The sequence below is a fragment of the Neodiprion virginianus genome, chromosome 5 (genome assembly GCF_021901495.1).
Source record: "Neodiprion virginianus isolate iyNeoVirg1 chromosome 5, iyNeoVirg1.1, whole genome shotgun sequence".
Taxonomy (NCBI): domain Eukaryota; kingdom Metazoa; phylum Arthropoda; class Insecta; order Hymenoptera; family Diprionidae; genus Neodiprion; species Neodiprion virginianus.
Window position 1 is genome coordinate 2322343 of NC_060881.1, and position 24683 is coordinate 2347025.

Below are 24683 nucleotides of genomic sequence, written 5' to 3' on the forward strand. Positions count from 1 at the left end.
GTATCGTACAAAGAAAAGAAAATTATACATACATATATATATATGTGTATATTGCGTAAAAGTTTACGATTATGACAATTTGCAGATTCTCATAATCGTCTGTGCGTCATCGGTAACAGAATCATCCGTCGTCTGCTATTGTTCAATCCTTTTCCAACTTCAAATGATCTTTGTTACTTCGTATGATCCCGGAAAAACCTCCGAGTATAGTAAATTTCGGTCGGAATCGTCGAATTTTGATAGTTTTATCGATTTTACAACCGCCATATTCGACCCGCCATCTTGGATTTAAATATTGTAAAATTCCGAATTCAGATTCTTAATCAGCGATCACAAGAACCTCGCGAGTAACAGAACTCAGGACAAAATATTGTGTTGAAATATGTGGGACTGAAATGGTTGATGCGCATGCGCTGGAATTCGACAGCAGTTGTTTTCCCAGGGTGACCAATCGTCATGGATTTTTTCGACGAATCGTCGCCGTGTATGTAACCTGAAAAATTTTCACAACTCTCGGTGTTGAACGCATGTGACATTTTTTTCGGTTAATTTCACGACGGTTGGTCAGCCTGGCAAAACAACTGTTCTCGAATCGCAGCGTATGCGTATTAAACCGTAACAAATGACGAACGATTCTGTCGATGGATAAAATCACTCTGTTTTAAAGTATAAATAATCAATTTTACACGTGGTGAAAACGATGATCGTTTATGTACGTATATATGTATGTGTAAAAAAGATTGATACAGTTATTTTTGTATATCACATATATACCGGGACAATCTGTTGAAACTTGAAAACGAACCGCGCAGGCGCGAGTTTTATCGACTCTTCGCGCAGGCTGGCCAACCCGAGTTTTCAGCCGTCAAACTCTTTCCGCCGGCGACGCGGTTCCTACGAATTTTCGAGGTTAGGATCTCGAACAATCGAGACGGCGACTCGGAAAGGTTTCGGAAGCATTTGTCGTCGGGGCGGAAAGTCGATTCTTCGAAGAACGGTCGGAACTCGACGCTTGCGCTCTTTGAAAATTCAAACGCAGACATTTTGCGTAGGTTGGCCCGCCTGCGTCGCGGACGAGAATATCGCCGCGGGAACGTTTCGCCGACCAATGAGATTTGATCATTCGGCGCACGCGCGGTTCGTTTTCAAGTTTCGAGAGATTCTCCCGGTATAATAGGTCGCACTTCGTTGTTTCTTGATTTGTTATTCGTACACACACGTGTATGGTATATGTGTGTAATATCATGTGAATTGAATATCGGATGCACGATGACTCGGATCAATTATTACCTATAACTACATTATATGCAACTGGCAACTCGCAATCGTAGAATATTATTAGGTATATTATACACACATATAGGTATAATATACATATAAATCGCTATTATATCACGTTATTATGAACAAAAATTACACTCGCACAAAGACATTTTCAGTTATATAATCTATGCATATTTCACATGACTTCAAGGGGTTTAAAATATAATTGGATCGTTTTCTGTTTCGCTGTTTTCTGGTTTAAAAGCAAACAAAAAAATATAATGAAACAATAATCTAGTCAAACAGTTGAGTTAGGATACGATGAAGAAATTGTTATTCAAATATTTTTAACACTAAATAGAAGTTGGTTAATTGAATAATGTTACCTTTTTCATTTTTAACGGTTAAAACGGTTTACGCACTTCAGTTTTGTGCTTTTGGTGCAGCAGCTGCGGTTTATACCTCTTGCAGAGAGAAAGAGAGAGGGAGAGAGAGAGAATTGCTTTTGTCAAGATCCGCTAAGTGTACTGGAATTCGTTCCAGCTGTATATTATCACGTGTTTTTTACGATTGCTCAATTGACCGTGACTTTTGCCTGATCGTACCGAATATAACCTATTATACGTTGCACGTCATCAATATACGTAACACTACGTATGTACGTTATACGTATAATCGGTAAAACAGAGTAGCCACACACAAGGAAACAATAGAAAGTCTAGAATTGTCGGGAGATTTTTAATTTGGTAGTGAAAGGAAAGTGAAAATGTATCAGTTTTCTATCATGGGAATTGGAAATGATTTTTTGATGTAACAAGTTTAATTTTTTACCTAGAGAAAAGAAATTGGCTTAAACTTGCGTTTTTTCTACGTTGTTATAATTTTCTTAAATTCGAAGTTGCAATTTTAAGTCGAGCGTAGAGTTAATAAGCCGAACTATTTAGGTTTTAGTAAGTTACCGTAACTGGGAAAATGGGGGAAACTGGGTTTTAGGTTTTGAAAACCTGGAAACGTGACGAAATTTTTTTTTTTCCCAAAACTTTGTGGCCACCCTGTGTAATGTATATTTTAGCGAAACGTGGGTTGTTTTTTTTTTTTTTTCCTGTTGCCTCATTTACTTACTCGCTTACTTTGCACCCTTGGTTTGTATCCAAGGTACTCGCCTACTTTCCTCTGAAACACACACGTCTGAATGTAGGCTAATTGTGAGACACGTGAAAAAATGCAGGCAGGCAACTGCTGCAACTCTGACGGATTATTATCGTTATACATGTACAGTTGACGTTTCACGCTCTCGCGTTATTAAACCGCGATGGCGTGAGATCGCGATCTATAATTGTAACAAGGAAGTATAATTATAATGTGGATATCAGTTTTTATCGTAGAGAAACACACACACAGAGAGAGAGAGAGGGAGGGCGAGAAAGAAGAACGAAGAGAAATAGAAAGAGAGCAGTCATTTTTCAATCATTGTAATTTACTTTCTCGTTTTAATAAACGCGACCGAGTTTTGGAACGAAAATCCCCGTTTGAAGAGGATCCGTGGGAATAAGAGAAAATAAAGAATAGAACGAAGACGACTATGTTTCTATTTTTTTTTTTTTTTTGAAATTGGGAACGAATCGAAAAAGGAAATTATTATTTTCACCTCACAGTTAAACAAAGTATCGCGCGATTATGTTTCATTTATTTTTACATCGTAACACATTCGATGTACGAATTCACTCGATTCTCAAATTATTGTTCGTCTCTTATCTCAAGATAATGTATCGCGTCAGTCGAATTCGGTACGATCATGTAAACGAACGTGAAGGAAAATTCGACAGGTTTACGATTCGGGTAAATTTTAATAACACGACACGAACAACAAGTGCACGTAGATTTGTACACAAAAATATGACGTATTGGGTTTTTTTTTTTTTTTTTCTCTCTCTCTCTCTTCTTGCCGGATAGGCGATTACTTACGTCGTAGGATTTCATCGGCACGCTTCGCGTTACTTTTACCGCAGGGATTGTTTCGGCGGTTACTTGACACCGATTTTTGGAAACCTCTCGCGTGAAACGCCTTTCAAACGAAACAACTTTACGCGATCACACGATTATATCCTCCCTCATCCAATTTAAGCCTCTACCCACTTTTTTATTTCATCGTTTTTCCCTTCCCACTCGGAACTTCTCGCCAAGTGTATAATATATATACATATGTAATAGAATGAATGAAAAAAAAAAAAAAATGGACCATTTTTTGGTTTTTCAAAATTCAAGACGTCAAAGTTTCACCTCTTAGTGTATTAATATTTAGATGTGCATAAGCGCGATTTTCTATTTCCCATTTAAATAACTCTTCTTCTTTTGTTTTTGATTTTCTCATCAAGTATGGAATTTTATAACTCGTCAACGCGTCAGCTGATACTGATAGGACTGGAACGTTTATTTGTAGGGAATCGAACGCTCTGCAAAAAAGGTCTCTTGTCGTTTTATGATAAATAATCTATTCTGTCAAAAGTTATTCAAGGTCCTTTGTTGAACTTGTTAATTACGTGAAATATCTTTCTTCTTTTTATTTATCGATCGCGAGTTACTTCTATTTTATTTTTCTATTATTCTATTAAATTTTCGTCCGAATTTAGTTGAACTTTCGTTAATTTTTTCAGTATAATCTGTTGTCATCGGTATTTTACGCTCTTTTTTCTTTTTCTTTTTCTTTTTTTTTTTCTCCTCATCAACGAATCGTATTCGCAATTCACGTTACTTTGCCACCCGACGATCCTTTCGTTTAACTTTGTCCGATCATCCTATGATTCGTTTATGTTCCTATTTATCCGATACGTCGAGAGGGCGAAGACGGAATTAATTTTTCAACCCTGTGGGAGGAGTAAAAATCGTTTGCGAGAGTGCTTTTGAAAGTAATAGGATTATTCGAAGAGAGAGAGAGAGGGGGGGGGGAATCTATGGAGAGGACGTAAAAGCCGGAGTATAATTGAGTTTCCTACACAATTGAGTGAGAATCACGTCAAGAATATATATATATATATATATATATATATATATATATATATATATATATATTGATTTTTTTTTAAAAAAACTTTAATTGTTGCGAAAATTTTTGAAGATCTCGGCGTTTGATGTTGAAAATTTTCATTTTATTAAAAATGATCTCGATGCAATCGAACGGATCAAGTCCGTGTGATCTGAATATGGAACGATAGAAAAAAATTCACTCACGATTAACGAAGTGCACAAAATTTATGTAAATTTTATACCGCAGAAAGATACGACAAAATTGCTGGATCGTTTTTTTATTTTGTATCACGTTCCTTAGTTCAGTTTTGTCGGAACATTATTGAAAAACAGGTGAAATTCAGGCGTTTAATTTTTGTGTAGCAGGTTGAAGATAGAATATAACCGCGGATTCAGAAAATCAAAACCTCGCGATTCTCGCCTTTTTATACGTACGCAATCATCACACATATGCAAACACGCACGTTCGCAATCAAACACATAGATTAACCGTTTGCAATTCAGACACGTTATGACACATTCCGCAATAACGTCGTAGGCGTAACAACAAGCGATGAGCAGGCAGTTGAGCGTTGATTGAACCAAAAGATAGAGAAACATTAAACGTGCATCCAAATAATCCCCATCTGTAACGCAAAAATTATCTTCCATTACATATATATATATATATATGTATATATGCACACATTTATATACATTTACGTGCAATATTTTTTCTCACCCCGGTTACATATTTCACCTTTTACGTTTTCGGAGAACGAGGAAAAATTTTTACACTCGCAAGAAAACTGCGACGAAAATAGGAAAAAATTAGAGAACGGTTGATTTTTTTTTTTTTTTCTTTCTATTTACCCGTTTGTTAATACGTGGATATATTTTTTGTATACGAATACATGTACGTATACATATATATATATGTATGTATAATGACATGAAATGACACGACATGATATGATTACGAGAGATGATCAATGTGACCATGACCATGATTTTATCATATTTATATACTTATTTGTTGCACGTTGTTTGGTGCGTCTCCGTATATAAAAAACACAGTATGAGGCACGCCTCGCTGTCTCTCCCATTATTCGTCCCTCGCCCATCCTCGCCGTTTGACACGATTTAAAAAAAAGACGCAAACTTTCAAGCTGAACTCTCCCCGCTCTCGTTGTTCAATCAACGTCGTTATCGTACGTTGAATCATCACGCGTCACAAGTCGCAAGCAGTAACGGAATTACCCCCCTCACACGTTGCGACTAAGAGAACGAGACAGAAAAAAAGATTTAAAAAAATAAAAAAAATAAAAAAAAAAAAAGAGTCGCGGTGTTTTTTTTTTTTTTTTTTTTTTTTTTTTTTTCTCTTCATCCCATTTCCTTTTCCCTTCGAGTTGTCAAACGAGGAACGGCGCGGCGAGGGGCGTGGAATGGAGGGGTTTTGGGGGGGTGGGGGTGGTGAGTACATACGTAACGACAATCATACAGTATCAAATTAATCGTATTAACCGTAAAATGTTATTAATAATGATAATAATGATAATAATGATAATGATGATAATGATGATAATGATAATATGATAACGACGAACAGCTCTATGTATAAAATATTGGAAAAGAGGCAGCGGTGCGCGCGGCAATCTGTAAGTTGAGTTTAATGCATGTTGTTTTGTCTGTCCTTGCATGCAGGGATTCGGTTTTGTAACATTCGCAAATAGTGCAGACGCGGACCGGGCACGCGAGAGACTTCACGGCACCGTGGTTGAGGGCAGAAAGATTGAGGTGTGCATGAATTCTTATACTTATATATAAATACGCATATGTATACACACGCACACACACACACACACACGCACAGATTCTTGTTGTTATGTATAAATAATTGAAACGAATTACACACACGTGTACACGTGTGCGTGCGTGAGTGCGTGGCGTGCGCGTGTGTGTGTGTTTGTGTATGCATATCGTGTGATGATAGTGATAATATACGTACACACACACACACACACACACGCGCACGCCACGCACGCACGCACGCACGCACGCAACATACATCGTACATACCTTGTTGTATCTTTAATTAATTTTTAACGTTTAATACGATCGTCGTGGACGAGAGAGGAGAGGTAAAAAAAAAAAAAAAAAACAAAAAAAACAAAAAAAAAAAACAAAAAAAAAAAATAACAAACGTAAACGAAAAACGAACAAACGATTAATTGCTCACGCATCTTTATCCGATCGATTGTATAATTTTTCATATCGTCAGAGTTGGCGTTTTTAATTTTTTTTTCAATTTTTTATTTTTATTTTTTTCCCCCCTATTCTCGAATCGCCGTTCGTTCGTTTATATACGTGTATATATATATACATATACATATATGTATATATATTTACATATTATATTATGTGACACGATACGATTTTAATTAGAATTATCCTCTATCCGTTTCATAATCTATATATATATTCTATATATACACACATGTATATATAATAATAGAAAACCATCGAAGGAAAATGAGTATGGAAAAATCGTCGTGTTTATGTAAATATATGTTCAGAATATTTGTGTGTGTGTATACAGGAAAAATAATATATATATATATATATATATATATATATATATATATATATATATATATATACATATCTATATATATACACACACACACACATAAAAATCACTCACGTACCTTTGCTATGAATATACAATTACATGTACATGTATATAATACTACACAATATCATGCATATACATGTATATATATATATATATATATATATATATATATATATATATATATATATATATATATATATATATATATATATGTATGTATTAAATACGATCGATAAGCCCGTATGTTGTTATCATAACTTTTACGTATACATGTATCGTATATGCATGCGCGGGTACGTCGATATGCTCGTAATATATATACACGGAGAGGTGATGGACTTTATTTATTTATTTATTTTTTTTAATACAACGAAGTAAGGCTCCGAATTGAGATTCAAAACTGAAAGAAGACGAGAAAAACTTTAAAAAAAAAAAAAAAAAGAACCAACGACACGCGTGCAAAAATTCTACGCATTATGTGTAATAACTTATCCTTGGCGAAAGATTGGCTTAATTTTGTGATAAACTTGAAGAAGAAGAAGAAGAAGAAGACGAAATACCTTTAACAAGTTATACACGAGTGTCAAAAGTGAAGATTATTAATCGAAGAAGTTAATGAAGGAGTGAAGTTTGTGAATATGATTTAAAAAAAAAAAAAAAAAAAATTAAAAATACATGAATAAATAAATAAATAAATAAATGTGGTCTCCTTTTTTGTTTTTTTTTTTTTTTGTTTTTTTTTTTTTTCTAAGTTGCCGATCGTTGATTTGTCGTTTGTTCCTTATATTTTGCCTCAATCGCCAAGGATATGATTTTTTTCTTTTTCTTTTTCTTTCACCCCCCACTTCTCTTTTCTCATCAAACATACATCGTGACGTAAATTTTAAGCGGATGTGGGGGATGTTTTTTGGCGACAGCGTTGCGAGGATAAATGATGATATCAAACATAATAATGATAATAACAATAAGGATTAAAAAAAAATGATAATAACGATAATTATGATCCGGAATCAGTTGAAAATATCAGATAGGTTTGTAATTTAGGCCTGAGGTATAAATAATACATAAATAATAGGAATCGCGGCTCGGTATTATCTCGTATTATACATATATATATGTATAATACGCGTTACTATAAATACACACAGACAGCCTGCCTTGTATTGCAAACCCACTGATCTGTTTGCTGGGCAAAGTATTTAAATCGCCAATTATGTGAATGCTCTCCTCCTGTGTATCTCTTGAAATTAATTATTGGCTGGCAGTACTTGCAATCCTTGGCATCGTTTAGCAGCCCATGTACACCCTACACGTATGCACACGTACGTTGTATTCATATACATATACATATATGTATATATGTATTTTTTTCAATCAGTTCATTTGTCATTTATTTTATTTTAATTTCAACTTTTTCTCATCATCTTTGTATAAAAAATATAATACGTACGTGTACGTGTGTATCGTTTTTCTTTTTTTTTTTTTTTTTATTTTTCTTCGTTCCGTTTTCGTCTTCTCTTTTTATACTCGCTTCACGTGCCGTTGTTATTTCATTTTTATTTTTTTTTTTAGATTTTATATAGGTAACGCTGTCGCAAATTCATCCCCATACACGCGTCTGCTCTGCCATAATAATGATAGTAGTAATCATAGCAATAATTAATTGCATTCGGCAGTTTTTTTTTTTTTAAATGAAAACTGACATTTATTTTTTTTTTCTCTCTCTCTCTTCTCCTCGCACCTTGCAGTGAGTTTAACCGACAAATGTGCGATGATGTTGAAAATTTCAAGCGATCGCGAGAAAAAAATGTTTGGTAAATTTGATTGTTTTTTTTTTTTTTTCTTTTCTTTTTTTTTTCCCCGCGCTACATCTGTAGAGTTATTATCCGGAGTAAATTAAAATCATGGATACGAATGGCGGAGCAGACAGTTGGTAAGAATCTTAAATTAAAAAAGAAAGAAGTGAAAACAATCATCTTTGATCTTAAAAAAATGATAACTTGACAAGAGATGGGGGGAGAGAGAGAGAGAGAGAGAGAGAGAGAGAGAAAAAGAAGTGAATTTTACAAGGAAGAAAGAAAAACGAGCGTGAGATCGTATCTGGTGTATCAAAATATATTGTGAAGTAAATAACGACGAGTAAATGAAAAGGAAAAAAAGTAAGAGAAAAAAATCCGACCAATATCGGCGAGGATTAAATGAAAAAATTGTTAATGAAAAATGACCACAAGTTTCCGGACTTCGCTTACGCATCGTAATAATTTATATACGTTGTGTCGTCTTAATTTTTGTTCCCCTCGTTTGTAGAGATGTGCGCCTGTCCGCTGAATCTGCGAGATGAACTCGTGCGAGTGTGGGATAACAAAAAAACAAAAAAAAAGACAAATCAACAAACCGTCGATCGATAAGATCGATCGAGAGAAAGACAGTTTTGTGCGGTAGAAGGTAATCGATTGAAAAAAAATAAAACTAGTAAACGTCAAGGATCACGATGTCAAAAAACTGTAACAACAAAGCTAAATAATGAAACGAAGTAAAATGAAAATGAAAAACAATAAAAAAACAAAAACAAACCCAAAAAACAAACGCTAAAAATTAAAATGACGATGAGAAATAAAAACAGAGAGAGAGAGAAAGAGGGAGAGAGAGCGAGAGAAAGAACGTGAGAGAGAGAAAGAGAGAGAGTGAAAGAGAGAGAGAGAGAGAGAGAGAGAGAAAGAGACAAAGACATCGACACACAGACAATACTCAGTGATCGGCCTCACGGTGTGTCGAAAAAAGGTAAGATCGCCGAAAAGAATGTTCGCTCTCTCTTATTGAACACAGATTTGATGAAAAAAAAAAAGAAAATAAATTAATAATATTAATGATGGAAAAAAAGAAAAAAATGAAAGAAATATACTTCAACAATTTTATTTATACAAGAATTGACGTTGTCATTTTTTATTTTTATTATCGCTGTAATATTATTGGTATTATATTGTTACGATTTAGTGTTTAGTATCGTCATTGTCGACGTTGTGTCTATATTTTAATCATTTTTTTTTTTTTTTGTCTCTTCAATTCTTTCGATCAGGACGTTCTTGTTTTTTCGTTTTCTTTTCCTCTTCCGGAGAAAAAAAAAAAAAAAAAAAAAAGAAATGCAAACTTCTAGAACTCTACAGTACAATAAGTACAACCTTCATTTATTGCTAGTCGGTAGAAAATTGCGCTGCACGTGGATTGCAAAATTTTACAAAGACATGTTTCCCATTTACAATAATAAACAGGGACGAAACTGCAATTCGATTATTAAATGTTGTTTTTAATTATAACATAAGGTTTTATGATTCTCAGCTGTTGATCTGATGATATAAATTTGTGTTCGCATAAATTAGAGAGAGATTATTAATGTTTATGTGCTCGTATTACGGATACATATGTATCATGTTTTATTGTATTTATAATTTACCCAAGGAAAAATTTATCCACCGTAATTTTTCTTTCACGTATATACATATATACGTATACATATATATATATAATATGTATATATATATATATATATATATACACACAACTGTGCAATTTCGTCGTTCAATTTCCGGAACCACGATGATATTAAAAATGTGCTGATCAAGGCCGTTGATACAATTTACGGTGGGAATGAAAATTGCTCAGCGATTAGATTTGGAAAATAGAAAGTTGCGAAGCTTGCGTGTCCGCGTGGGAAATTAATCGGACAACGATTATTCACTGATATTTTTTATTTATTTATTTATTTATTTATTATTATTATTGTTGTTAGTTTATCAGATTCAGCCAATTTGTTTTTTTTCTCCATCTTCAAGCGTTTGTAGTTTCGTTTTTAATAAGAAGAGAAAAGAATTAACGTACGGATTAGTGTTGTTGGAATAAAAAGTAATCCCACAGCGATGAGAGGAATTTTTTTTTTCCTTTTTTTGGAAAAATACAAGAGACCCGAAGGGAAAGGAGAATTTTTACCCCTCGAGATGAGAAAAGTAGACGCGAGGAAGGGAGGTTGTCGAAAGAAGTTACACGCCGTCATATTCTTTTCGACCGTGTCACGTTTCCGCGATACTCGTAAATTTCTCTTAAACGTGCCGCAGTTTCTTCTTCACGAGGAGCTCTGAATTCCTGGGGGAGGAGTGGGAAAAAAAAAAAAAAAAAAACTAACTAACAGAATGATAAAAATGGAAAACGTGGGATGTAACTTCCGGTGGAAATGAAGGGTTCCGTACAGAGGCGTAAATTAAGGGCAAAACGAGCCAAAGAAGTAACGACCGTTTCCTTTTTCACCCTTACCTTTTATCATTTTTCTTTTTTATGCAATATCTTTTCTCTCCTTCACCTCGGGATCACGTTTCGTACGAGGGGGAGAAATATTATAGTCGGCAAGGGTGAAGAAGGTGAAGTAATACGAAAAGCTTTACTTTGATTGCAGGTATAACAAAGCGAGATGAAAAATTGTCGTAATATATTTTCTCTCCTTCCTTCCTTTTGTCAGTTTGTTGAATTAAAATCTAGGTCAAATTATACGTAGATTATGTTTGAAGAAAATTCGATTAAAATAACATCACACGATTTGAATTCTCTCGATATTCCAGTGTTGAAATCGTTTGCAATGATTATATTTTCTCTTATCGGGGAGTTTGAAGTCTTTTTTTTTTTTTTTTTTTTCATTATTATAACTATTCTTGCACAAAATTGAAAACAATAACTTTTGAGACGGGGTAACGAATTATAAGTAATTAAACAAGCTCTCTCTTCATGTTAAACTTGTTACACGGGTCTAGGTTAGGACCTCAAATACCCGAAACTCTCTCGCGTTTATTCCTAGAGCAAATATTTGTCTTGCCAAAGTCAATTTTCTTCCTTCATTTTTCCACCTCCCCCTCCTTTCTTGCTTCAAGAATTTATAAGCGAATGGCTTAGGTTAGGTTGGATTAGATTAAATGAAAATGTTGGGTTACGTTGAATGAGAAAATTTTCAAAACACGTAGCTATGTTAGGTTAGGTTTGCTTGTAGATATATTCTAATATACGCAGGGTGACGACGTCAAACCGCGAAATGAGGAAATATTTAATCTTTGGACAATTCGGGCGAATTCTTCAAATACTCACCAAAGTCAAGGAAAATATTGGAAAAATACGAGTGTATCTTTTTTTTTTTTTGTCAAAATTATCTCAGTTCTGTAAATAATAATTAACGATAAATTAAATGTCGATTCGTTTGACACTGGAGAAATAATTTCACGATTTTCACTTCGAAGTAACTTAATTTTATCTCAATTCTCTACGTGTTACGTTGAACAGCATATTTGCGGAAAAAAATGTTTGGGAATTTTTAGAAAATGGATTTTGGAATTCCACGTCATCCTGATTACGTGTTACGCGATATTCCGGACGTTCAGATACGACAGCCAGTGAAATTCAGGTAACTAGGAAAATTATTCAACAGATATAAAATCTTCGTTAAATCTGTTATACGTAACGCTAGCGTGTTTTACGCGTTTTTCCACGCTTCTTTTCCCCGTACACAAAGTACCACCGCTCAAGACCTTCAAGTCCTAGGAGTTGAAAAGTGGCACTTTCCGTACTCCGCGCATGCGCCGTAGCTGAAAAATCCGACGTCACGCTATCCTAACCTCAATTTCGTGCCACGTGTTTTTTCGCCTCGCGTATTTTCGATACTCGTTTCCGACTCGCGTTACAAATCAAAAAAAAAAAAACACCTAGTTCCCCTCCTTGTTACGCAATATAACATTCGACCGTGCTCCGAGGCTGCGCTTAGCAAAGATTCCTACCCTCGAAAATCGCAACCTTTTCCAAGGCAACGACGAGCAGAGACGCTTGCGTCATGTCGGGGGCTGATCGATATACGAAAGCTAGAGAGAGAGTGAGAGAGAGAGAGAGAGAGAGAGAGAAGGAGGGGGAAAAGAGACTTCCGACATTCGTTAGCGGCTCTCTACCGTAAGATGAATAATAATCGTCGTACCTGCGACATGATTTAGCCAATTTATCGCAACCTTCGTTCGCCTCTACGTATAGCTATTGGATCGTAATTCCACCATACCAAAACCCACCTAACCTAACCTATTCTCATCGGGAAATTCTTCCTTCAGCTATGTTTCTTCATCTCCATAAATTTGACTTGCTAAGGACGATGTCGAGGACGAGGATCTACCGCTTCTTGCCCGTTTCTTGCCCGCCTCTCTCTTCTTATTCACCGTCGAGTAACAACAACTTGTGCAACGTCCGCCTGCCGGACATAACCCATAAAATTTGAACCAAAATTATGCGCACGTTTGCCGCCGGGACCTCGATAACTTTCCTCCGACATGGTTGGGGGGGGTGCGAAATCCGTCGGAATTGCGAGCTAATCGAGACCGGAATTTATCTCCGATCCTCTGTCTTGGTAATTTATTAAATCACCGTATACGAGCACATTAAACAATTCACGTTAATGGTTTTGCGAAAGTTTATGCAATTCACGTGAAAAACAGGCGACTGCCGGCTATGCGATTGGCAACGAAATTGCATCGGAGAGATGATATTTTTTTTTTGTATTATTCCTGAAAAGAAAAAGGAGAAGAAAAAAAAAAAAAAGAAAAAAACGTCGAAGAAATTGCGCGAAACCGAAACGAAATTGGATGAAATCGGTAGAGCGAGAGTAAAAAAGAAAAAGAACAAAAACGTATGCGTTAGTATAAATGTGTATATATATATATATACAAATATACAAATATTTTTATCAAGAATTTTATTTCTTTTATTTTTACTCAAGCATCCTGCGCGAAGATAATTATTATTGTATCGTTCAGGATGGATTGTTATTACGTGTTGAATGCAGTTCCTACGTATTTGCCGACGTAATATTGTATCGTATGTATTCAACGATGTAAAATCTAAACTCCATAATTTAATTGATTTCGAAGTTTTTTTTTATTTTATTTTATTTTTTTCATTCGTCACTGCAACGGACGTGCGAATTTCACCAACGATTTTCAAAAATTTAAATCGACTTGCGTCCAATTATTAACGATATATATGTATATATATATATTTTTTTTTTTTTTTTTTTTCGGAGTTACATGAATTTGAAATATTTTTATTCGTATTTCGTCATCTTTCCAGCGTTTCGGTTATTTCTTATCTTTGTTTTTATACTACATCTTCTCGCTCATTTGCAAATATAATTGTAATGAATAATGAATTATTATTATTATTATTATTACTCAGTATTCGGCAAATCGAATTGAACTGCATTCGGCAACGTTTTTAGTTTCGTATTCTCCGACTTGGATAAGAACTGAGTCGTCGTAACGATGGTAAATAAAATTCTTACGCATCAATGATCCAAAGATTTGATTTTGATAAACAATAACGTAGAAATTATTATTCAAGTCACGTTTATTACAATGTAAGAAGACTTTTTTCTTCGGAGCAAGAAACTTTATAATCTCTATATTTTTTTTTCCTGTTTTTTTTTATTTATTAGTTTTTTTGCCACCGAAGTCGGAGAGTGCGGAATTTTTATTTTACTCGTGCAGAATCACGAAGAGCAAGCCGAGCGAACGTTTCTCGAATTTTCTTCGTAACGTTTCATACTTTGAGAATTTTATCGTCGCCATGCAGTCTTCCGCGTAAGTCTTTCTCACTAAGGATTCACGTCATTCTTGTTATTCCCGTTATTCCTCTGGCAGATACGCGTTATTCTTTCTTTCTTTTTTTTTTTTCTCTTTTTCTCTTTTACTTCCACTTCTTGTGAAGGGGAGAATTTAAATTCGGGAAACGTACCGACTCGAAATCTCGGAAACTGCAGCTCTGCACACACCGAATGAATATTGTATCGAATTAGATTTGTTGTTATTTTACCTCGTATTTTCAAATATATACGATTATCTTTTACGTCTGAGGGGAAAAAGAAAATGAATATGAATATGAATATGAAGAGAGAAATAAAAAAAAAAAAAAAAAAATGCATTATTTAAGACTTTTTCGATACAAGACAAATTCAGTGTTTTCGAAAATTTTTCGTATTATACTTGTTTATTCGTTACAGTTATACGTTACTCGTGATTTGAATTTAATTTACTCAATTATTATAGACGCGTTTGAAAAGATGAGGTAAAAAAAAAAAAAAAAAAAAAAAAATTCAAAATCACAGACGAACCTACAATCACGTTTTTTTTTTTTTTTTCTTTTCTTTTCTTTTATTTTTTCGTTTCTTTCACTTCAGCGATAACAGATTAAACATTGTACAGGTCACGACGTATAATGACACGTTTCAAGATTTTTCAAAACTATACGTGATTGTACGTTTTGTAATTATTAGTATTACTATTGTTACTATTGTAATAACAATTATTATTATTTATACACAGTTGTTAAATACACACAGGATTTACCCACGGCTTGTGAAATTGACCGGAACATTTTTTTTCGCGATTCACTCTATCGCATGATTTTTTTCCTAGAAATAATTGGTACGTGGAAAAAAAAAAAAAAAATAAATAAATAAATAAAACGAAATAAAATAAAATGAAAAAAATGCGAAATACCGAAAGTTTCGAGCGTTTCTTTCAATCTTTCAACTTTTCCCCGACAATTTCTCAACGATCGTGCGTCGACTCTTTGTAACGACAAAAAAAAAAAAAAAAAATTAAAAAAATAATGGAACACGATCATATGCATCCATCAAAGGCGACGAATAACTGATTTCACTAATACTGATTCGTTAACTGTTCAGGTGAACAACGCCACAGCGAGAGTCCAGACGAAAAAACCACCGACGGTGCCGAACGGTAGGATTTTTATATAATGTTTTCATTATTATTCTATCATATGATAACGATGCAAAAGTATGGAATGGAAAAACTATCCTAATACGCATTTTTTATTGGAACGAACGAGTTTTTCATTCTCACAGCCGTCATCGTCATGGTCATTGTTATTATCGTCATGTCCGATTTATCTATTTTTTTTTTTACGTATTTAGAAACTTGAACCGAGTCGTTGGTAATTTTCACCGAATTCCCTATTCCAATCCTTGAATCCTTGATAATAAATAACATCGTTGGTATTTAAATACAGATTTAATTTTTTTTGCACTTGCAATTTTTCCCGACTGAACTAATTTTTTTTTTTGCCTTTCTTCTCAATCATCGAATTTTGTAGCAAATACTCGATTGTAGTAAATGTGGGCGATTCAGCACGATTTAATCGTATAACTAACGAGCTGTGATATTTTTCGAGAAGAAAGTTTTCTTACGGGGTTGAAGGGAGAGGAAAAAAAAACAAAAAACAAAAAAAAAAAACAAAAAACTAAAGTTAAAAAAGTCGGCGAAACGTTTCGGAGTTTCTAAAATGTTTTCCTTCTACTCGCAGCCGACGAAACTTTTTTTTTTTTTTTTTTTTTTAGTTCTCACCTCTCGACGCACACCTGCAAAGTATAATATAGGTGTAATAAGAACTCTACGACGAGTTTGCCGGGTTACAAAGTTTTTCCGAGGCTCTACTCTTGCAGGTTCGGTTTTTCCCTTTTCTTTTTTTTTCCCTTTTTTTTTCCCCCTTCGCCGCCGGTTGTGCGAGACTTGATTTGTCGCAGGTGACGGCGCGTTGCCGCTCATATTTGCCGGCTGCCGATAACAAAAAACAAAAAACAAAAGAAAAAAAAAAAAAACAAAAAAAGAAAGAAAAACGAGAACGGGGAAAAAAACCAATCTAGCAACTTGGCCCGTTCAACTTCTTATTTTCTTCGACAAATTTTCTTCTCCCATCCGTCCGAGAAAAATAAGGAAAGAAAGAAAGACAACAAAAAGCATTCTCTTGGGTTTGCCACTTGCTATTTTATTGCCTGTAACTTACGGTAGTGGTAGTAATGGTTGAGGAGGGTCGTTCGGATGGTACGAAAAGGTTTTTTTGTCTTTTCTTTCGTGAAAAATTTTTCATTCGCATTACGCGTAAGAAATATGAAAAAGAAGTTTAGAAATAGCGTTGAAAGAATTGTTGATAAGGATCGTTGAACGTGTTTTTGTTCTTTTTTTTTTTTTTTTTTTTTTTTTTTCAAGCTCACAGGCCGGTTTGTGGGATAAATTCATTAATCAAGCTGATTGCGAGATGTCTAATTCACTCGAATTTTTTTCCCCATCCGTTTGTCGAGGGAGGCAGATGCAGCGTGTGTCTTTTTATTTTTGCGTTTTTCTTGTTTCACCAATTGCCATTTTTCACCCAAAATCATATCGCGATGACGAGATTGGAAAAAACTGAAAAAAAGAAAAAAAAAAAAAAAACGAGTTCAGTTGTTTGCACACGAGACGTAATATTTTTAACTGAGATACGAAAATCGTTGAAACACTCGGTATAAAAAGCGTCTCTTTTCCGTCCTATTTTCAGCCTTCCTCGCTGTGATTCTTGAGCTGATACAATCAGCGAAGACGGAAAGGTGACGGAATTGGTGGACGGACAGAGTGTGTGTAAAAGAGAGAGAGAGAGAGAGAGAGAGAGGGAGGAAATTAACAGTTGGTAATTACCAATCAGAGGCTGGGCTAATTGTAATTACGATTTCACACCTTGATCAAATCGTTCCTTAATCATGTTAGGTTTAAATCCCTGCAATCAGGGGAAGCTTGCAAGTTGTTGCACAGTTTCGAAACGCGTTATTGTTATTATAAACATTCACGGTTTGTAAGGAAAAACGGACAACTGTATATTTACGATTGTCGAGGAGGTTTATCGTTATCGCTAATGACTTTTATATACAATTCGTGTCAAGATTTTGTTTTACTTTTTTTTTTTTTTTAATAGTTTTCACTTTGAACTTGCAACTATTAGAGATCGCGACGAACAATTATTTTTACCCTTTGAGTCATTGTGGCAAATATTCTTACCACCTATTTTATATTCATTGTTTTTTTTTTTTTTTTTCGTGCATTCAGAGAACTTTTCTTTCGGGTCGCTGATTACGAATCTGAAAACGTATTTAAAACAATTCAAAATGGCGGACGAAGATTTCAAATTCGACCGAATCCGGAGAAAAAATTTTGTCCAGGGGTTTTTGGGATGGCTGATTACGAATTTGAAATCAGATTTTGAAAATTAACTAAATGAAATTCAATCTACGACCCCGACAACTCTTGCACAGAGTTTTTTGACCGGATTTAATCGAATTATAAATTTGGCTTGACACACTCTCTCAATCTCTCTCCCATACTCCTTGTACAATCCTTGTTCACCTCAAATTGTGTTTCAACTAAGAAATCGCAGCTGCACATTCGCTCCGTTCTCTTTACTCCCGTTATTTATTTTTAATTCAATAAAATGTATGGAAGGTGAGAGGAATGGGTTAATGATGACGATGACGATGATGATTTTGAAAATTTGCAACGTAGGTTATCGTTGATACCGTTTTGTTAATAGTTTTTCCTTATTTCATGTGTGTTTCAGTATGCGTCCAGTGGCCAGAGGGTAGGTGCATCCACGACGTGCCTGAAGAGGCATTGATCACCCTCTACTCTGAGATACGAGAGAACTGTCACGGTTTCTCGTAAATTCAGATAATTAGAGACAAAAAAAAAAAAAAAAAAACGAGGAAAAAAGAAAAGAAACAAACGAACAAACAAAGAGAAAGTAACGAAAGAAATTCAATTCGTTTCCAATATTTCAACAGGGGTGACTATAATTTTCCCGCGTTTTACACGAATTACCCGTGTAAATTAACCAAGATTATGATGATGATGATGAACTCTTGTCATTGATGTTCTTCGATATTGTTATTAACAGAGACATTTTTTATAGCACAGAATTATTTACCGATATTCAATGAAAGTAAAATACCATCGATTAGCACAGAGGTCGTACAAACGATATTTGGTAACGGGTTTTATTTATCTATTTTATTTATTTATTTATTTTTTTTTTTTTTAACAAAAAGAGATTAGTTGATAGGTATAGTGCTTAATGATCATTTCGATGAAAATCCACAGCCGCCGCAAGCCACGACCAAGCCCAACCCCATTAAAAAAACAAAAAAAAACAAAAAAAAAAAAAAAAAAAAACAATGAGACAGAGAAAGAAAGAAAGGAATCTTCCGAGATGATGATTTTCTTTGTACGCGTAGAGTTTATTATTCGATATTATTATAATTACGTGTCAGGGGAAAGAAGATGAAAAAAGAAGACTAAATCGACGTCAATTTATCGATGTGCTATATAATAATAATAATAATATTAATAATAATAATGATAATAATATTAATGATAATAATAATATTAGAAGAGCAGAGAGAAAAGGGGGGGGAGAAGCTTTAATTTTACAAATTATTGCACCGGTCCCTTCGTTTCTCACAGCAATTATTGTTGTTGTTGTTGTTATTATTATTATTATTATTTTTATACATGTATTTTCTTTTTTTTTTTCAACGGAATTCGACGCGACGCGTACTTTTGATTGATTTTTATTTTGAAGAATGAGTGAAAAACTACGACCAATAATGTGGGTATACTTTCTTCTCGTGCGAAAAAAATGCAATTCGAAAGACAACGCGAAGAATATGATTGTCCACGGCGTTGGGAGTTTGAAACTAGAACAGTATTATTATTACTATTGTTATTGTTGCTGTTGTTGTTGTTGTTGTTGTTATTGTTATTATTACTATTACTGGTATGCTTGCATTTTTTTTTTTTTTTTTTTTTCTTTTCTTGCCAATTTTTGAAATCTTCTCGAGTTTGCGTCGCATCGATGACCGTGGAAAAGAAAAAGGAATAAAAAAAAAAAAAAAAAAAAGAACAACATCAAAAATCTACGCGTCGGTCTAACACTGACGACTAAATAATATACGCATATCGGTAAGGTATATTAAATATCGGTATTCGAGAACTGAAGGATATTGAACTATATTCTTACGGAAAACTTTTATTCTATACTACAAGTATATAGCATTCCAGATATTTTTACAGGTATAATATACTGTACATATTTAAAATACATATATATATATAGAGAGAGAGAGAGAAATGTTTTGCCGCGACGCAACGATCTCAAAGGTGGGTAAAAATTATTTTTTCATTACAATCGAAGATCTTGTTTATTGCCTAATTATTTATTTTATTCTATTTTTATTCAACTTTTATTTCACATTGACGTCCGACCTCCAGTCCGCCCTCCACCCTCAACCCTTACCATCCCCCCTTTTCTATAATAATATCATCGTACCAATTCATATAACAATTTGTTATATCCCACATTTTAACGTACGATATAGGATATTAGGTGCGGTAATTATTCAAAGTGATATTAATTATTCCAGGGTATAATCGTTAGTCACCATTAATTTTATTATTATAATATATACCCACATGTACATGAGTATACTGTGCATATAGAGATTAAATGCGTTTTTTTTTTTTTTTTTTTTTTTTTTCCACTCCGACGCGTGCGCACAGATCGCGTGATATTTAATAGTCAGTGATAGGCCGCGCGAAGATTCGACGGTACTTGGTATTACATATATTATACATACGATAATTATTAATTATCTGATAATTTATACACATGAAGATACCTACATATATATACATATGTATACGCATACGTATGCATACATAAGTCAAGAACGTAGGATTTTTCTACGCTTGAGAAATTGCGGGGAAGAAACGAAAGTTTTGGGACAAGACCCAAAAACAAAAAAAAAAAAAAAAACAAACAAACAAACAATGGTCTAAAAAACTATTATTACACTGCGGAGAATCGGGATAACGAAAGCGTCGGGCATTTTGCGTCGTTTTTTTTTTTTTTTTTGTTTTTTTTAAAGTAGAAAAAACTTGTACCTGCCAAACGGCGCTGATTGTCGACAAATTAAATTTGCGCAGTCAATGAATCGGTTGCATTATTACTTTTTTTTTTTTCGTCTTCCCTCTCTCGCTCTCTTTTTTTTTTTTTCAACCTTCTGTTACTTTTTATATTTCCGTTGCCTCTCTCGTTGCGGGGGAAAAAAAAAAAAAAAGAAACAACATGTCCGACGTTGAAATTATCCCGTATATTTAGGTTTAGTGAAACGAGTACAGGGTATAAATAATAATATAATATATTTCGTATAGTTATTTATCTATATACGTACGTACATGCATAGACATGTATTTATATATACACACACACATATACATATATAAATACATGTCTGCCCAGTTTGTTTTAAATTTTAATCAATTCTTCATTTTCGATGCCACAATTGAACAATTTTGTATTCAGAATTGTATCGTAATAGTAGTTAGGTTTAAGATTGTTGTATAATATGATAATCGCAGACTGAATTTTTCATTCCTTAATTAGAATTATATTATAACTGGAGAGAAAAACGAAAAAAAAAAAAAAAAAAAAAAAGAACCAAGGGAAAAGAAAACGCCAATTACAACTTTTTTTTCTCACTTTATCGAGGTACATATTTTGATATATTTGGCGGAGAAACGATACAGGGTAATATTAAATACAGTGAGACATTTATTAGAAAATAATAGTAACATTGTTAACAACTAGGGTATATTATCGTAAGGTTATGTTTCTTATTTTTTTTTTCCGTTATAGTTTGATGTTTTTGTTCCTTTTTTTTTCCTATCTCTGATACGTATATTTATACAATCTTTGTTCAAAGACTGATGGCAAAAGAAAAAAACAACGTAAAAAAAAAAAAAAAAATGCCGAACTAATTATCACTCGTCATTTACGAGGGTAAAAACTGTAAGATTTGTGATCCTTTTTGTTTTTTTTTTTAATTTTTTTTACTAATTTTTTTTTTCATTCAATCTTTAATTTTTCTTATTTTTCAAAGAAAATCGCTGTACAAAATTGCGTTTTAGGTGTAATTGAAATAAGGTTAAAAAACGAAAACAAAAAAAAAAAAAGACCAAAACAAAGGAGAAAAGAAATCTCAACGACCAATATAACTTGATATAAAATTAAGAGTTTAATTTAAAAAAAAAAAAAAAAAGAAAAAGAAAAAACTAATAACAAACAAAAAAGAAATGATGAATAAAGAATTTTTTATTGAAAAATACAAAAAAATCGTGTTTACGTTCAAATCTATTTTCTCTTAATTTTTTTTTTTCTTCAATCAATTCTTATAATATACATAGTTATTATTATATACAGCATGCCAGTTATTATAATAATATTTGCATCGGTCAGTGTTTTCGTGTGTCTCTCTTTTCTCACCTTGGTTTCTTGCTGAATGTTCTCTATTGGGTTTTTTTTTTTTTCTCACGTTCGCATCAACAACAGCAACAATAATATTAATATTAATACGTAATTTGGATGCTGTCGCAAGTAAAAATAAAAATCTAGAGGATGAAAAAAGAAAAAGAAAATGAATACAGTAGTGACCTGCATTGCTATCTGCATTATTAATACGTACACACATATAAATAGTATTTTGTTACAACGGTATTTTTTAAAAAATAACATGAAAAAGAAAGCAACGACTTGATTGCGTACGAAGATGATTCGCGAATCACTTTCTTTTTTTTTTTTTTTTTTTTTGATATGCTATCAAGTCAATTTAGTATATTTTCTAATATTGCGAAAACTTTCCAAAGAATATTTTACTATCATTTGTCATTGTTTTTATTTATTCGTTTATTTATTTATTCGTTTTCATTTCTCTTTCTATCTGTTATTTTGTTCAGATACAACGGTAATAACATTTTTTCACATTACACGGTGAATATTGATGTAGAGTCGTTGATTTCCTAATTTTCAATCTAATACGTTGTTATTATTATTACTACTAAGTACACGTCTGCTTTTGAATGCGAATTTACGTATATTTATAATAAATATATACACAGCCGTATATAGATATTGAATAGAATTGGAGGGATCTCGCAAATGCTATTAAATGCATATAATATTATATATATATATTTATATATATGTTTGCACATATCTTGCAAAGATTAACAAAAAAACAAAAAAAAAAACACATGCATGTGATGTATTGCTCGTTATCCGATCCGTTATCGCCGCAGCCGTTTGTCGTAGTGAATCATTTTTCTTCTCTTTTGCCCCATCTTTTTCTTCCGATCATTCCAAGTTTTACTTTGCTATTGTTTTATTTGTACATCTGTGATGGTTTTTTTTTTTTTTTTTTTATATTTTATTTAATTTTTTTCTATTTCTTTGTTTCCCCTCTCTTCTCTGCTACCGTCCTCATTCGTTTGAAACATCCTTCTTTGTTCTGCATTAATAATAGCGATGACAATAATTATATACATCGACGCATCTCTAGCGAAAAATAATTAACACTTTTTTTATCTATCGATCTGTCACAATATATCATCGTTCACGTGTAGCTATTCGTATGTATGTATTTATGACTCGGGGCCGGCGATCGGATTTAACATACCTTCATAATAACAATAACAATAATAATAATAATAATGATAATAATGACATTAATATTAATAATGCACTGGTATATGTACATATAAATACGTCAATATAGATCGCAGTGTGGTTGACGTTCAATTCGTTATTTAATACGCACATATATACATTATATACAATGTATACCGGGAGAATCTCTCGAAACTTGAAAACGAACCGCGCGTGCGCCGAATGATCAAATCTCATTGGTCGGCGAAACGTTCCCGCGGCGATATTCTCGTCCGCGACGCAGGCGGGCCAACCTACGCAAAATGTCTGCGTTTGAATTTTCAAAGAGCGCAAGCGTCGAGTTCCGACCGTTCTTCGAAGAATCGACTTTCCGCCCCGACGACAAATGCTTCCGAAACCTTTCCGAGTCGCCGTCTCGATTGTTCGAGATCCTAACCTCGAAAATTCGTAGGAACCGCGTCGCCGGCGGAAAGAGTTTGACGGCTGAAAACTCGGGTTGGCCAGCCTGCGCGAAGAGTCGATAAAACTCGCGCCTGCGCGGTTCGTTTTCAACTTTCAAGAGATTCTCCCGGTACATGTGTGTATACATATACATTTATCGTATTACAAGCATCAAAATGTATCTTAAACATTGATACATGTAATGTAATAATGAAAGAAGTGCATATTGGTGCATATGTATGTATGTATATTAATTATCATTATAGGCACGATACTATTATTATACCGTAATTAATGAACGTACATATATGAACGTATATTATTCGCAAATATAATATACGTTTATATTATATTTATTATGTATACATAAATATTAGCTATGCTGCCGCAGTAGTAGTTGACACCCTTGTGTGTGTGTGTTGCATTTGCAAGCAAGAAACAGAAACAGATAAAAAAAAAAAAAGAAGAAGAAAACGAGATGTATAGAAAAGAATGGAAAGAGAAAAAAGGAACGAGCACACAAAGCATCGCATATGTGCATTTGCATTTTGTTACGTATATAGATATTATATTGTTACATAATATAGTTGTGTTCTCACATCGAGTTTATTATTACTAGTCATACTGCATCGGTAATTTCCAACGATAGTTTTGAAGAATACACACGAGAGTCTTGAACATTTTCATTTTTATTCACTTATTCATTTATTTATTCAGTCTCAGCACTGTCGGTCATTAATTAACTAATGAAGAGAAAAAAAAAAACGAAGAAACCAAAGTATGGAACGCAATTAAATTTGTAGAAATAATCGTCGTATGGCAAAGTACAAACTCCATTTATATTCCACTTATACATATATGATTTGTGAATGCGCTTGGTTGCTGATTTTTGCCATTTCTGCAAAAAGAAAAGGAGAAAAGAAAGCGTGGAAAAAAAAGATCGAAAAAAAAA

The 24683-nt window shown here is 33.6% G+C and overlaps 1 protein-coding gene across 13 annotated transcripts in view; it reads left to right on the forward strand.

The window, feature by feature from the left end:
- Window positions 1–24683, forward strand: part of LOC124306480 (RNA binding protein fox-1 homolog 2-like) — a 119189-nt gene that overhangs the window by 74436 nt on the left and 20070 nt on the right. For all 13 annotated transcript variants that reach the window (XM_046767245.1, XM_046767251.1, XM_046767255.1 and 10 more), the window contains exons 6-8: window positions 5971–6063; window positions 15654–15708; window positions 18350–18370. In XM_046767245.1, coding sequence (XP_046623201.1) covers window positions 5971–6063; window positions 15654–15708; window positions 18350–18370 — 169 coding nt within the window. The remainder of the gene's footprint in view (window positions 1–5970; window positions 6064–15653; window positions 15709–18349; window positions 18371–24683) is intronic.